At 36.0% G+C, this 15873-nt stretch overlaps 1 protein-coding gene across 8 annotated transcripts in view; it reads right to left on the bottom strand.

Moving 5' to 3' along the window:
* The window catches only part of NEK1 (NIMA related kinase 1), a 111298-nt gene that overhangs the window by 14678 nt on the left and 80747 nt on the right, over positions 1-15873 (bottom strand). For all 8 annotated transcript variants that reach the window (XM_058192545.1, XM_058192548.1, XM_058192547.1 and 5 more), the window contains 5 exons: positions 14712-14943; positions 13232-13384; positions 2782-2949; positions 1787-1901; positions 1583-1686 (listed from right to left, as the gene is read on the bottom strand). In XM_058192545.1, coding sequence (XP_058048528.1) covers positions 1583-1686; positions 1787-1901; positions 2782-2949; positions 13232-13384; positions 14712-14943 — 772 coding nt within the window. The remainder of the gene's footprint in view (positions 1-1582; positions 1687-1786; positions 1902-2781; positions 2950-13231; positions 13385-14711; positions 14944-15873) is intronic.

Raw genomic sequence — 15873 nt, 5'->3', positions numbered from 1 at the left:
CGAAAAATACGGTATATATAATATTTATTGCATTTTTCTTTATAATTTCTAATAGTGCTTCCAGTGCTTAAGACAGACTTCTTACAAACATCACTTTTAATAGTTTAAAGGTATCTTATCAAAGTCTTAATACAATGTTTTCATTATTAACTACAATAGTTAGCTTTTCTATAATTATTTTTTAAAATTTGTGCTTAATTCATAATTCATTGAAATTAAACAGTAAAAAATAACTGTCCTCCACATCGCCATAGACTATGAAAGCCTATGTATGAGAAAAGTGGAGATTTTTCAGCAGGATAAATGGCAAAAGGAAAAGAGTTCTTTCACTCATTACATGATCTCTTTTCTGTGTCATCTGCATTTTTTTCTTCCTAAATCCTTGTACTGATCAGAAAGAATCAGATATAAAGAAAAAATTCTGCTGACAGTTCTGTTCCTTAAGAATATTGGGATCACAAGAGGTTTATTTTCAGGTAGGTATATGTTACACAGGTTTCCTATTTACATTGAGCAACATAGAAAAAAATAATATAGATGAGGCTGGCTCCAACTACCATTGTGAAAAGCCTTTAAACAGGGTTGTTATCTAGGCATGCGGGTCAGGAGATGATTGTTAAGCATGCAAATGTTTTCTCATCTGCCATTGTAATATTATGATTGTTTTATTATATTCCTAATATTGTTAGTTGCCTAGATTTGTTGTAAATGGGTTGCCGTATAAATGTACTTAAATAAATAAATATCCAGACACATCCAAGCCAGTCCCATTTTACATTTAAAAACCTAAGGGTGTTAATTAGTTTATGTAAGGATGTCTTATGGCTGGCCATATTCCCTTCCGGAAAGAACACTTTAAATATGAGGGGTCTTTGGTGCTCTCTGAGCTTGGTTGTTTTATTGCAGATGTTTCTTTTTTTAAAATATAAATTTTATTGAATTTTAACAATTAAACATTTTTCATTCAACTCTTGCGCAGATGTTTCATCATCAGTGCTATACACCCTCATTTTAATCCTGAGCTACAAATATTCTCCTTTATTGGTATTTTCAATGTGACTTGTGTGCATGCATGTGTGTTATGTATGTGCATACATAGCAATCTATCAGTTAGCAGGAAACTCACAAGCTGCAAAATACATTATTATTAATTCAATTTATTTCTGAGGACTCTGGCAGTTTACAATATAAAAATATTATAAAACAGTAAACAATAGATATAGCATTAGAATTAACAGAGAATTCGTTAAATTAGCTAAGATGAGGGAATTTTCATATGTCTTCATTTCTAGGAATGCACTTGTGCATTAAATAAATCCATAAATGTTCCTAAAGATAGAAATGTTAGATGACTACTGCCCAATATTCACCAGCCCTCTAATAAGATATAGATAAATTGGGATAATTAATATATTCTCAATGTTTTTGTGACTACCTCTGTCCCTACATGCCAGCTATTTTGGGAAAATTCACTAATAGCATCCATTTTGTGACTATACCCACAAATGTTCTGAAATTTCCAAATGTACCAATCAGTTCAAAAATGTGTTGGAGTTTTGCTTTAAAAATTGCAGGTGCTGACCTACTGATGGTTCATCATGGATTGGTATTTTTTTATGAATTCCATCTTCTATAGCAAGATCTTTGATGTCGTCATAGTGACAATTATCAGTATGAACTTCTGACCTGTGGGAGCATCACAACCAGGAAAAAAAGTAAATAGTTTATTATTAGTTTGTCAAAAATTGATTTTCAAATGGAAGCAGTATAAAATATGGGGACTTACATTGTTTCCTTTTCTTTTCCTTCATTAACCCACACTTCAGCAACAGGAAATATATTTGTTTGACATTTGTTTCTTTGGGTTTCTTCTAGCAATTCTGCTTCCAAATCATCTAATTCTATGGGGAAAAGTTTTAGCTTTTCTGGAGATGTTTAAACACAGCAAATTCAGCAGAAAGGCATAAACGCTTTTGAAATATTATGCATGAATATCATTTAAAAATCTTTAACAGCACTTAAAAATAGCACTAGCAAGATATAACCAGTCAAGTCATATTTTAAACCACATGAAATGTTATTAAATATTTCTCAGTGTTATCTTTACATGTTTCAGTTATGTCTGATTGAATTATTTAACTACATATAGTCCTGAATTTATGAATAGTTGCTTAGCAACCATTCAAATTCACAACAGATCTCTCAGAGCTACTTATGATCTAGTTCCAAAGTCTCAGCAGCCCACCCTCCCTGGTCAAATGATCGTATTTTGGATGCTTAGCACATTTATGGCTGTTTGCAGTGTCATGGAATCACATGATGGTGATTTACAATGTTTTTGCCAGTTAGTTCCTATTTTTGGCGAAAATGCCAGACAGCAAATGATTGACACATTCTCTTAGCAACTGCCACCAAAAAGATAGTGAAATTAAGTTGGTCACTGGGTGACCCACTTTATGACCATCACAGGGAATGCTCTGTTACAGTCATAAGTTGAAGACTACCTGTAATAACATTTGTCACCCTGACACCCTGAGCAGTTTACAATAAGAACAACAGAAACAAGACAGAAGTAAAGAATAAAAATATAAGAAATAAATATAATTATAATGCTCTTGTACAATCAATAAGGATCAAAAGTACGCTGGAATAAAACAGTCAGATGGATTGCAAGGTTTCATATAGGTAACAAATTCTTGTCAAGCTTCTTTAATATATTTTTCCTGCTTGATTAGAATAATAAATTTAAATATACTTGAATTGAGAATTGGCAAGACATACCTTCCGTCAGTGTAGGTTCAGATGATAACCAAGCTAACTCAGACCCATGAAGCCTTGCTGTTGCTATATTTTCACTATTATCAGCTTCAAAGGATGATTTTCCTTCAACAGAAGTTACTGCTCTAGCATCATCGCTCTTTCCTACTATTAAAGTTGTCTTTGATACTTCTACAGAAAAAACAGCAATGTTATCATTTGAAACATACTTCTTACTGAATTCCTTTCAGCAAACATGAAATGTAGCATTCAGCACTAAGAAACTGCATTTTTAATCCATGCTATTTTTTTTTTTATTCAAAAAGTTTTACAATCCATGCTATTTTAAAACTGTACTGCAATTATATAGAAATCCAGAGATTGGGACGATCGTGGCGATACTGGACTTGAGGAGTGGCTCTCCGCACTTCCATGCTGAGTTTTCCATGTTAGAAGGCTCCAAAAGGATCTAAAGCCACCCTGGAGGGGTGGTGAAGAAGAGAGGGTCGCCCTGGAGAGTTGCAATCTCTCCCACTTGTTCCAGGATTTTCTCCCCCTGTCCTTCACAACGAGAAGAGGCAGCCAAAACTGGCTGCCGTGAAGCTGGGACACCCAAGGCAACAAAGAAAGTGCAGGAGCGGTGTAAATGAACAGTGAAGGGAACTGGGTGAGAGATTCCTTTTTTACTCAAAACCTAACCTTAAAAAGAAAAGAGGGAAAAAATCCGAAAGAGACTCTTAACTATTTATTAAAGCGGCGAACAATCACACAGAGAAAAACTATAGACTTGAAAGAAAAGAACTAAGAGAGGAAAAAGTTAAAAATTTCTAAGTACAGAAAATTGGATGGCTAAATTGGGTAGGCATTTTTTGGAAAGGCATTTCATAATGCTGGATCTATCTACTTTAATAATTGACTTTGCTCTTATAAATTGAATTTAAATTGAATTTAATAGCTGTTAGAACTGAGACAATGCTGAAACCTAAATTGAGACCGCCTTCTACTGATGAAGGAAAATATACCATTCTCTACAACCCTGGGAAAATTTTTGATTAGAAAAGTAAACATTTATTTGGAGAACTGTGGTGATATTAACTGCTCTATACTATCTATCTTATGACTATGGAAGCTTCAACTGTGAGAACAAGGAATATACCTAAGTAAAGCAATTTTTGAATGCTATTAAACTTATAGAGGGGACATAAGGAGATATTCGGAGAGCTTCCTGGACTACCTGAATGACTGATTGAATAACCCTGGGATATAAAAGAACTGTGACTATAGTAATTTTTGAGGAGCAACATTAGGCCTAAACATACAGTTGTTGAAGTATTGAGTAAAAGTGGACATTAAAATAATAAGATGATGAGATGCTCCATATGGGGGAAATGAGTGGAAGTGCAAAAGAAATATTGTTGATGTTCAAAGCATTAAGGACTCTATGACAAAGAACTTTAGGGAGATAAACAATTTAATGCAAAGTATAGATGGGAAAATAGAAAATATTCTACAAGGGACAATGAATAAAGATCAAGATGCCCAGGAGAGGGAGGAGACAACAGAAAGAATGGAGGAAAAGACAGAACATATAAATCAACAAGCAAAACAAGAAGAGAAGATAATAAAGACCATAATGATTAATGAAACAAATCAGGGGAAAAGTATTTTAAGAGATTTAAAAATGGAATGGGAAGATACCATTGAAAAAGAGATAGGGGTTTGGGCTAATATCCTGGAGGCTTGGTAGTATAAGAGGATAGAGATGAGAGCAGGGGTGAAATGCTACTGGATCGGACTGGATCACATGATCCGGTAGCGATTGTGGCCGGGAGTTCAGTGATCCGGTAGCGACGGCGGAGCAAAGCTCCACCCACCCACCTGGGTATCATTAATTCCTGTTTTTAACCAGGAAGAAATGTGTTTTTTACTTTCTGCGCAATGGCAGACGGTTTTGGGCATGTGCAGAAGGTCTGCACATGCATGTGACGCGGCGTGTGCACTTCCGAGCCGGTAAGGAAGGTATGTAGATTTCACCCCGGATGACAGGAATACTTAGATTAAACAGTAAAAATGCAGAGGTAGTTAGAGACAAAGACCCAAGAGAGGAGTATGGGAGGTATGCCAAACAACAAATAAGAATTGAAATATTAAAACGGGCAAGAGAAGATGGATAGAAAGACTTCCCGTCTGGATTATTGCAATGCTCTCTACATGGGGCTACCCCTGAAGTGCACCCGGGGACTCCAGTTAGTCCAGAATGCAGCTGCGCGGGTGATCGAGGGAGCTCCTCGTTGCTCCCGGGTAACACCGCTCCTGCGCAGTCTGCACTGGCTACCTGTGGTCTTTCGGGTGCGCTTCAAGGTTTTGGTTACCACCTTTAAAGCGCTCCATGGCTTAGGGCCCGGGTACTTACGGGACCGCTTGCTGTTACCATATGCCTCCCATCGACCCGTACGCTCTCACAGAGAGGGTCTCCTCAGGGTGCCGTCTGCCAAGCAGTGTCGGCTGGCGGCCCCCAGGGGAAGGGCCTTCTCTGTTGGAGCACCAACTCTCTGGAACGACCTCCCCCCCCCGGTTTGCATTTAATATCTGACCTTCGGACCTTCCGCCGGGAATTAAAAACTCATTTATTTGTTCAAGCGGGACTGGACTGATTTTTAAATTTTTAAATTTAAAATTTTAAATTTTAAATTTTTTAATCTTTTGCAATTTTATATGGGGTATTTTAGGTTGGTCAATCTGACGGTTTTAATTCGGCCACTATTGAATAGGTATTTTAAATTGATATTTTTAACTTTGTATATTTACTGTTTTTATCCTGGCTGTAAACCGCCCTGAGTCCTTCGGGAGAAGGGCGGTATAAAAATTTAAATTAATAATAATAATAATAATAATAATAATAATAATAATAATAATAATAATAATAATAATAATAATAATAATAATAATAGAAAGGAAATGTTATTTCTTGGGTTTTTTTTTACTTCTTTCTTTAATATAATGGGGACCTGATTAAAAGTTAGAAGTAGAAATAAAAAATATACATATTATAAAAGTAAAAAATAGAAGATTAGAGGTTGAAAGATGGATTTAATATGTATGTTTAAATAATATGGTGATTGTTGCCAGGATGGAGCAAGGGAATTAGATTTTAATACAATATGTATATTATACTAGGATTAGTAAGGATGGCCTGATTAAATGAAATAAATAAGAATTAAGTGGAAAAATTAGAGTTTGAAAGATAGTATTATTATGCATGTTTAAATGATGCTGTAATTGGCATTAGAATTATATATTAAAATGTTGAATAATTAAATAATTAAGATTTATATCTTAATACAAACAGGAGTATTAATACTAGGACTATGTAAACTTAATGTAATAAATATTATTGATATTAGTAGTGTTATTTGTATCAAAATGAATGATACCCAGATGCCACACTGTTCATGTATTGATGTTGATATATATATAAAAATAAAATAAAATAATCAAAAAAAGAAATGCAAAGATTATCCCATCTTGGAATTTAAAAGAAATTATTAAGTAAAAATGAATATCTTTAATTAACTAAGGTATAACTTTAACTTTGATCTAGGTACTATTGTTTCAGAATAAATTTAACATTTAACATTTTTCCCATTCATTTAAAATCGAGATATTAAAATCAGTTTACCAGTTAACACTTTGGACAAAAGCAGCATAAATTTTTTCATAAATTCTGGCAGCTATGTGCTACACTATTTCTTGGGGAAAGTATTCATCCCTGGATTCACACAAGAAAGTACCCCCTCAAACAGACACGTTAAGATAGCTAACCTTCTGGCAATGAGAACATTTTCCAAAGGGCCTCTCCTGCAATCTAAGAATCCAGGCAGGTTCAAAGTTGAATAGGTGGTTGCTCAAGTAGGCTTTAAGCCATTTAAGCAGGGGTGGTTCGGACTGCATCGGTCAATCTGGTAGCGATGGCGGCAAGTGGTTCAGAGAACCAGTAGCAAAAATCCCTGGCCCCCCTGCCCATGCCCACCTATTGCCTGGTCATCTGCTTGCCGCTTCTTTCCGGCTCGCTTGCTTTTTCCGCCCGAATGGTAGGAATGGGTTGTAAGAAATGCTTTTAAAAGTTTAAAAAAAGGCTCTGACAATCACAGCTGAGCCGCACGATCGTCAAGTCTTTTTTTTCCTTTTAAAAGCATTTTTTTACAACTTATTTGGGCGAATAGATAGTAAAAAATGCTTTTAAAGGGTAAAAAAAAGGCTCTGATGATTGTGTGCCTCAGCTGTGATCATCAGAGCCTTTTTTTCCCTTTGAAAAAAGGGAATTTTTGCCCGAATAGGCAGTAAAAAAATGCTTTTAAAACGTAAAAAAGGGCTCCCACAATTGCACACCTCAGCTGTAATCATCAGAGCCTTTTTTTTACCTTTTAAAAGCATTTTTTAAACTACCTATTTGGGTGAATAGGTAGTAAAAATGCTTTTAAAAGGTAAAAAAAAGGCTCCGACGATCACAGCTGAGGCGTGCGATCATCAAGCCATTTTTTTACTTTTGAAAAGCATTTTTTTACTACCTATTTGGACTTCCGCTGGCAACGCAGGCTTCGTGGACATTCCTTTGGGATCGTCTGCCCTGGGTTTCGTCAAACCGTCCCTGACAGCGTAAATGGGCTGTCAAACGGTTTGGAATTCTCTCCCCCGGGAGAAAGGGGAGAGAAGAGTGGTCAGGTCTGGGTAGAGCTCCCCGGGAGCCCCTGGAATTTAACCAGGGGATCGAAGGGTGAGAGCTCCCCTTTAGCCTGACGAAGCTCCGTGCCCAGGGTGCTTCTGTTTATACAGAACGAGAAGCCGCGACCATCTCTGTGCCAAGATTTATTTTTAAAGAGAACTCAACACAGACAGAACAAAGCAGGAGGACTAGCAAGAATTTGCAAGTAATAAATCTTAACTTTGGCTCTTAAATAGCCTTCCTTTGAACTAACTTTCAACCTGAGTGGATTTAAAATGGCGTTTGTAATATACAAAGGAAAGTGAAACTACAAAAGGATAAAGGAAGAGATTTTAAGACTGTGGTAAAAAGATCTTTTACTAATTTTAATTTTAAGAAATAAAGTTTAAAAGAAGATGGCAATTAAGCAATTAAAAACAACTGCTTTTAAAAGTGTTGGAGTGTGCTGGCATTTGCTTGTAAGAAGATTTTAGCAAATGGCTTTTTGTGTATTGGAAGTGAAAGTTAAGGAAATGCTTATTATAACTGCTGGCGTGGAACCTATAAGAAGAACATAACAAGCTATTTTTTAAATGGAATGAATAAGAACTGTTAATGATTTTTTTTCTTTTTACCTTTTTCTTTATTACAATGATTAAGAAGAACAGTTTCTTGATTTTTTTTTCTCTTTTTGGTAGATTTTACAGTTTAAAAATGGCTCTTAAGCATACAGAACTAACTACTAAAATTTTGGAAACTTCTTCAGTTCAAATATGGAAAAAAAAATTTTATAGGAACTTTTGGAAGCTTATCTTTTCTTAATAAGTTTTTAAACAAGAGATTTTTACACCAATATATTAGAGATTGGAAATTTTTTATTGTTAAATGTTAAGCTGATTGGTGAGCAGATGGTGCAAAATGTGTAAGATAGAAGACAAGGGGAAGGAGAATGCTTAAGATGTGATTTTGATGGTATTTTTTTTTAATATATATATATATATTTGGTGTTAATCGATGAAGATTGGATATTAAAACTATAAGATTCTGAAGATTTTAGGAGTGGAATGGATTGATATATATATAGGGTTTAATTTTTACAACTGATCTATTTTGGGTATAAGGTGTTACTATTTGATATATGTGAGGTATAAAGGAATGGGTAGATGGAATATCGTCTTGGTCTTGATCGATGAAGATTGGATATTAAAACTATAAGATTCTGAAGACTTCAGGAGTGGAATGGATTGATATATATTTGGTGTTAATTGATGAAGATTGGATATTAAAACTATAAGATTCTGAAGATTTTAGGAGTGGAATGGATTGATATATATATATATATATATATATATATATATATATATATATATATATATATATATATATATATATATATATATATATATATAGGGTTTAATTTTTACAACTGATCTATTTTGGGTATAAGGTGTTACTATTTGATATATGTGAGGTATAAAGGAATGGGTAGATGGAATATTGTTTAACTTTTGGAGGACAGATAGAAAAATTTATGGATGTAATGTTGGTATTTGGTTAAATAGAATTTAATTGTTATAATTGATATATTTTGGATATAAGTTATAAGTATAATTTTAATAATGTTATTTGACAGATGTAAGGTAAATTGAAGAAATATTAATATTAGCAATGTTATTTGATTTATGTAAGTGATATTAAAGATATGAGAAGATAGAATATTGTTTATTTTTGGAGATTGGATAAAAATTTAAGAATTTAAGCTGGAAATATGAATTATATTTGGGAGACTGTTTAAGAAAGAAAGGTATATTATAAAAGAATTTCTGATGAATTCTGAAGATGGACTATCGTCTTGGTCTTGATCGATGAAGATTGGATATTAAAAGCGATAAGATTCTGAAGACTTCAGGAGTGGAATGGATTGATATATATTTGGTGTTAATCGATGAAGATTGAATATTAAAAACTATGTATTTTATTGATGAACTGGAAATACTAACTTAATTGGAAGATTCTGAAGATTTTAGGAGTGGAATGGACTGATATATAATGGACTGGAAGAAGAATGTACTTTTTTGTTTCTGGAAAGGGAGTTAAGGTCTTAGAGAGGGGAGTGACTATGGATTATGACTTATGTTGTATTTTAATTTATGATTGTTAATTTTATACCCTGTACTTTGTTCTGGGAAGTCTTGGGGGTGGGAGGGGAGGAGGGGAAGGGGCAGAGGGGAGATGAAGGATCAATGTAAAGGAATGATTGAAGATATGTAATTAAGAAATAGAAATAATTTGAAATGAAATCGGGCTGCTCAGCTGCCATTTCAGAAGGAATGGAAAGGAGAGGAGAGAGTGAAGGAAGAAAGTAGGTAGGAAAGAGAGGTAGAAGAGGGGGAAAGGAGAGGAAGAAGAAAGGGGAAAGAGAGAGGGTTAGAAAGGGTGGAAGAGAAGAGTGGGGAAGGAGGAGAGGAAGTAGAAAAGCGAAGGAGAGGAAGGATGAAGAAAGTAGAAGAAAGTAGAGAAGGGAGGAGGAAAGGTTTGTTAAGGAAGGAAGTGGTAGCTGGGCAGGTCCGAATTAGTAACAAATGAAAGTTAATGACTAATGTTGAATAAGAGACTGTATATTGAATAGATTGTTGGAAAATGGAAATAAAACTTTTTTATTAAAAAAAAAGTAAAAAAAAAGACTCCGATGATTGCGCGCCACAGCTGATCATCTCCCCCCCATGCACACTGTTCTACTTACCTTCCTTCCCATGCCTCCTTTTGGTGTGCACTGTACGTACGCATGCACGCACTTCACATTTGGTGTGTGCTGCGCACTGTGCATGCACAGCACACGTTTGGCACACAGAGCATATGCGCATCACCGAACTGGTTGTAAACTGGTTCAGATTTCACCACTGCATGTTTTAAAGGTCAACATCAATCTCTTAAACTACAGTAGTGGTTGATTTACAACCATTTTTTCACATTTACAACTATTGCAGCAATCTCATGATGACATGATCAAAATTTGAATGCTTGACAACTGGCATGTATTTATTGCAATTGCAATGACCAAGGTCATGTGACCAACTTTTGTGACCTTCTGACAAGCAAAGTTAATGGGGATTATCAGAATCACTTAAACAATCGTGTTACTAACTTAACAACTGCAATGATTTACTTAACTGTGGCAAGAAAGTCATAAAACGAGGCAAAAGATTACTTAACTGTCTTGCTTAGCAACATAAATTTTGGGCTCAATTGCGGTGATAAGTCAAGGACTATTTTTATGTCAACTAGACACCCAAAACTCTTTACAAGTACATGAATTCTGTGTCATGCTGCTTAGCACAGGGGTCCCCAATCTCTGGGCTGTGAGATTTTTGCAACTGGGCTTCAGAAATGGCGGGTGAGTGCATGTACGCCCAAACATGAGCAGTGGGCAAGCACGTGCATGCATGCTCCATTTGTGTGAGCAGAAGGTGCACATGCATGCCACTTGTGCAAATGGAGCTATGCAGGCTTGCCGGCTTCTTGAGTGGAACCATCCCCTCTCCCCCGCCTCTCCCTGTCGGTGTCAGCCTCTGCTCGCTCCAGTTTATTGGTTTATTGCTAGAAGTTAATGCTAGGAGTTAATTGTTTAAGCGCTGTGTTATTGTAGTGGATTGTATATCCCTGATTTAGGTCTAGCGTGCTGCGGCTGTCATAGTGATGGGGGAGGGGAGGAGAGTCTGCATTGAAGGAGAAACGGAGAAACAAAACTTATAGTGCCTGGGACTTAAACAAAACTCCTTACCGGAGGGACCGAACCATCTGACGTTGCACCCCTTGTGTCATCTGAGAGACACATGGATTGGACAAGACTGACTGGACGTACAGGGTGGAGGGTTGATGTTTAATCCTTCTATGTGTTAATCACACCTATTGCCTCAGAGTTTGCTTTCATTTTGTTGCATTCAGTTCATACTCAGTAAAAGTACTTTTCTCTATAAACAATGGAATTGGGGTTTTCCTTTCTTGAGTACTGAAAGGAGGCATATCTGACAGCCAGTCTGCAAGGCCAGAAAGGTTGGGGAACTGGCTCAGTAAAAGTAATTTGTTTATTTGTATGCTGTCCATACAGACTTGCAGGAATTTATAAGTTAAATAACACCTAATCCACATTAATCATGTCAACATTAATGATTAATAAGACCCAGCTAACCTTGCAACATCACCTGGCCCAGAAATAAAATATAAGGTGGGATTTTTTAATTAGGTTCCATAGAACCCAAATATTTCAGTGGGATCTGCAGGACTAAAATAATGGGGAAAATACTCTCAGCAAAACACTAAGCCTCCCCTCACCAACTTTTTGCAGAAAGGTTTTTCTTTCCCTTAGCCACTAAGTTATACTGTAGTAGAAGGATGGGGCTTGCATTTAGAAGATACATCACTCTTGATCAGCTTCCAATTTTTTTTAAAATAACGAATAGATTCTGTGGCTTGAAAATGCTTGAAAACCCCTGCCTTAGGTAATGGCTTTTAGCTTTAAAAAACGACCCTACTCAGCGGTAAAATCTAAAAATTTTCCCTACTGGTTCTGTGGGCATGGCTTATTTGGTGGGCGTGGCTTGGTGGACAGATGACTGAGTGGGCATGGACAATAACAATAAATAATAAAAATAATAAACAAAGAATAACAAACAATAAGAGGTACCAAAAACCAACTTTCACACTTTACACACACACAACACAACACAACACAACACACCTGACTCACACACAATGTAAAAGAAGCTGCGCTTCACCCAAAATAGCCCCTGCAACAAGCAGGAACCTCACACTTTCACACTTTACACACACACAACACAACTGACTCACACACACACACACACACAAACTACCACATACAGCTTTGTGAGATTTTGTGTGTTTGTGTAGTACAGTGAAAGACTTTAGGCAGACAAGATTCAGTTGCTAGCTGATGCAACTCATGTAAAGCATGGCTTTGCCAGCCCGAAAGGAACAGCAATAAGGTAAGTGGGAGAGGGGGCGATTGGGTGGGCACGGGCTCTTGTAAGAGGTTATTAAAAAATGATTTTAAAACCTGTGATGATCAGGAAACTCATCTGGGATTGCCAGAGGAAAAAAAGATTTTAAAAGGCTCCTCTGAGGATCCCAGCTGAAGTTGCCTGCGCTGACCAGAACCTCTTAAAAGAAGGTTTTCTACAAGCTTTTCGGCTGAAGAGCTTGTAGAAAACATGTTTTTTAAGGTTCTGGTGATGAGGAACTCAGGTGGGATCGCCAGAGGAGCCTTTTAAAACCGTTTTTTTAATAACCACTTCTGCCGAAGAGGTTGTTAAAAAAAAAGAGTTTAAAGGGTTCGGATAATCGCAGCTGAGCCGTGGGAATAATCAAAGGCTTTTTTTTTTTTAAAGGCATGTTTTCAGCTGAAGAAAAACTGCTTTTAAAAGTAAAAAAACCCACCTCTGATGATGGCGAGGCTCAGCAGGGGTAGGGGGCGGGGCCAGGGATTTTTGCTACTGGTTCACCAAACCACCAGCCGCCATTGCTACCAGATCGGGCGAGCCGGTCTGAACTGGGAGCATTTCACCCCTGATCCTACTCTGAGTTGCCATTTTCAGAGCCAAAGCAAAGAGGTTTTGTGCAAGATGTTTTACTCTCTTAATAATCAGAAAAACTGTAACTTAGTTTAATGTTCTGACTACAATTCATGAAAAATTCAAAAATGTAAGCCTTGAATGGATTTCAAAACTCCAAATGATAGCTACAATTTATCCTTACCATTGGTAATGTTTAAGTTATTCATCAGATCAGTTTGAAGCTGTAGTTCAACTTCCCCAAGTTTCTTCAGTACAGAATCAATAGAGCTATTATCCCAAACTCTTCGCTGGGGTTCAGCAACATCTACTTTAATAACTTCTCCAAATGTCTGTGCTGTAGGAAAAGTTTAACATGTTAGCCAAAATGTATCTTTAAAAAACAATATATAGGAAGATATTTTGTTTGTACATTCAGTGAAAGCTGAGAGAACCATCTCTGAATAACTCCACATTCTTTTTAAATGTTAAATGATCCTTAAAATGAATAAAGTGACAATGCGGTGGCCTGTAAATATACTTCTAATATAACAATTTTATCAAACCAATTTCATTTGGTATAAATTAATATGAGATATCTATGGAAACAAATTTTGTTTCAAAAAAGACTGATTAGTATTAGCTGCCAAATATTCTATAGAACTTAAGAATAACTATTATTCCATCTTTAAGACAAGTGAGAAAGAAAACGTTTTAATGACATAACAGATGTTATTTTTGACACATACTAATAAAGTGAACAGATGTTATATGGGGGGGGGAACCAACCTCCAACAATAAAAATTAAAAGTATTAATATTTATATGCTCAGCATTAGTCTAAAACTATGTATAATAGTGAGACTCTGGATAAAATTTAAACAGTAAACAAAATACTGACGATGTATTATTAAGATGCTTTCTAGCTTGATGCAACAAGGCATTCAACCTTATTTTCAAGCAGAAAGCATGTGATCCAGATTTTTTGCCTTAAGACGTGACACTGAACTCCTCTCTTAGCTCCATTATAGTTAAGCACAGAGAAAGATTGAACAGCTGGTTCTACAGATAGATTAATAGAAAAAACTGCAAGGTCTCAAGTGAAGAAACAGGTGATTTAACTAGTAAGTTATATTTAAAGTTTATTACAATCATAGATCACTATCAGATGGTATGATTCATGAGTATGCACAGGTTATTTGGATGCTCTAACAGCACAGTTTTGATGTTCTTACTTTTTTGAAAACTAGGTTATGTTTTTAATAATTCATACGGCAAGCTAGAAAATGAGTGAAAGTCAGAAGAGAGCTCTGCAAAAAATAGGAATCTAGGATAAAGAAACAAGTAATTATGAGATTAAGTTAATAGAACCATAAATAGTCTAAAGTAAATTAAAAAATATAACTAATGCTTACTTAATTGTACAAAGTTTTTAAAAAAATGAAAATGAGGAAAAGAACCTTAGACTAAGGTAAAAAATCTGGATCGTGTCTTTGCCTTTCTTGGGAGGTATTAGTTCACCTTTGAATACTGTGTCACGTCTGATCTATTGTGCATTGCAATTTGCATAATACATCTGTTGAAGTATTACAGCACTTCAATCTCTGTTAAGTATCATTAGGTTAAATGGTAGAATAAATATCTACATGTTACTGCAAAAGCAATTTGAAAACCAAGGCAATTTACCTTCTGTTCGAGAGAAGGATTCTTCCATTGTTAATTGTGCTAGTGGAACTACAAGCTGTGCCCCTGTTTCCCATTTCTTGCGATCAGCTGAAACTGGACATATTACTACTTGTTGATGATGATTCTCGCCAGCCACAGGAATTTCAGAGTTGTCTTCGGGCTCCCTGTTCTCTTTCACATCTTCATGTGCTTTAAGATTTTGATTCAACCTTCGAAGTATTTCTCGCTTGTTCTAAAAAGCAGAAAAATGTTTACAAAAAAATAAACTTTGCCCCAAAAGAAGAGAAGGTATTGTTAATCTCTCCATAAGTCATTTATAAAACAAGTTTATTCCTGAAAATTGGTGATTGATGGGGGGATTGGAATGGAGTGATATGCCCAGAACTGACAGATTCTCTGAGAAAAATATTAAAATAGCTCAAGCCAAATTACCAATTTCTTTGATTTGATTGACAATTTGGAGCTAATTGATACAGGTGAAATTCAAAAAATTAGAATATCGTGCAAAAGTTCATTTAGTTCAGTAATGCAACTTAAAAGGTGAAACTAATATATGAGATAGACTCATTACATGCAAAGTGAGATAGTTCAAGCCTTGATTTGTCATAATTTAGATGATTATGGCTTACAGCTCATGAAAACCCCAAATTCACAATCTCAGAAAATTAGAATATTGTGAAAAGGTTCAACATTGTAGGCTCAAAGTGTCCCACTCTAATCAGCTAATTAAGCCATAACACCTGCAAAGGGTTCCTGAGCCTTTAAATGGTCTCCCAGTCTGGTTCAGTAGGAATCACAATCATGGGAAAGACTGCTGACTTGACAGTTGTGCAGAAAACCATCACTGACACCCTCCATAAGGACGGAAAGCCTCAAAAGGTAATTGCAAAAGAAGTTGGATGTTCCCAAAGTGCTGTATCAAAGCACATTAATAGAAAGTCATGTGGAAGGGAGATGTGTGGAAGAAAAAGGTGTACAAGCAGCAGGGATGACCGCAGCCTGGAGAGGATTGTCAGGAAAAGGCCATTCAAAAGTGTTGGGGACTTTCACAAGGAATGGACTGAGGCTGGAGTCAATGCATCAAGAGCCACCACACACAGACGGATCCTGGACATGGGCTTCAAATGTCGAATTCCTCTTGTCAAGCCTCTCCTGAACAACA

Source organism: Ahaetulla prasina, chromosome 8 (assembly GCF_028640845.1).
Source record: "Ahaetulla prasina isolate Xishuangbanna chromosome 8, ASM2864084v1, whole genome shotgun sequence".
Classification (NCBI taxonomy): domain Eukaryota; kingdom Metazoa; phylum Chordata; class Lepidosauria; order Squamata; family Colubridae; genus Ahaetulla; species Ahaetulla prasina.
This window is presented reverse-complemented; position numbering and strand designations above follow the sequence as displayed.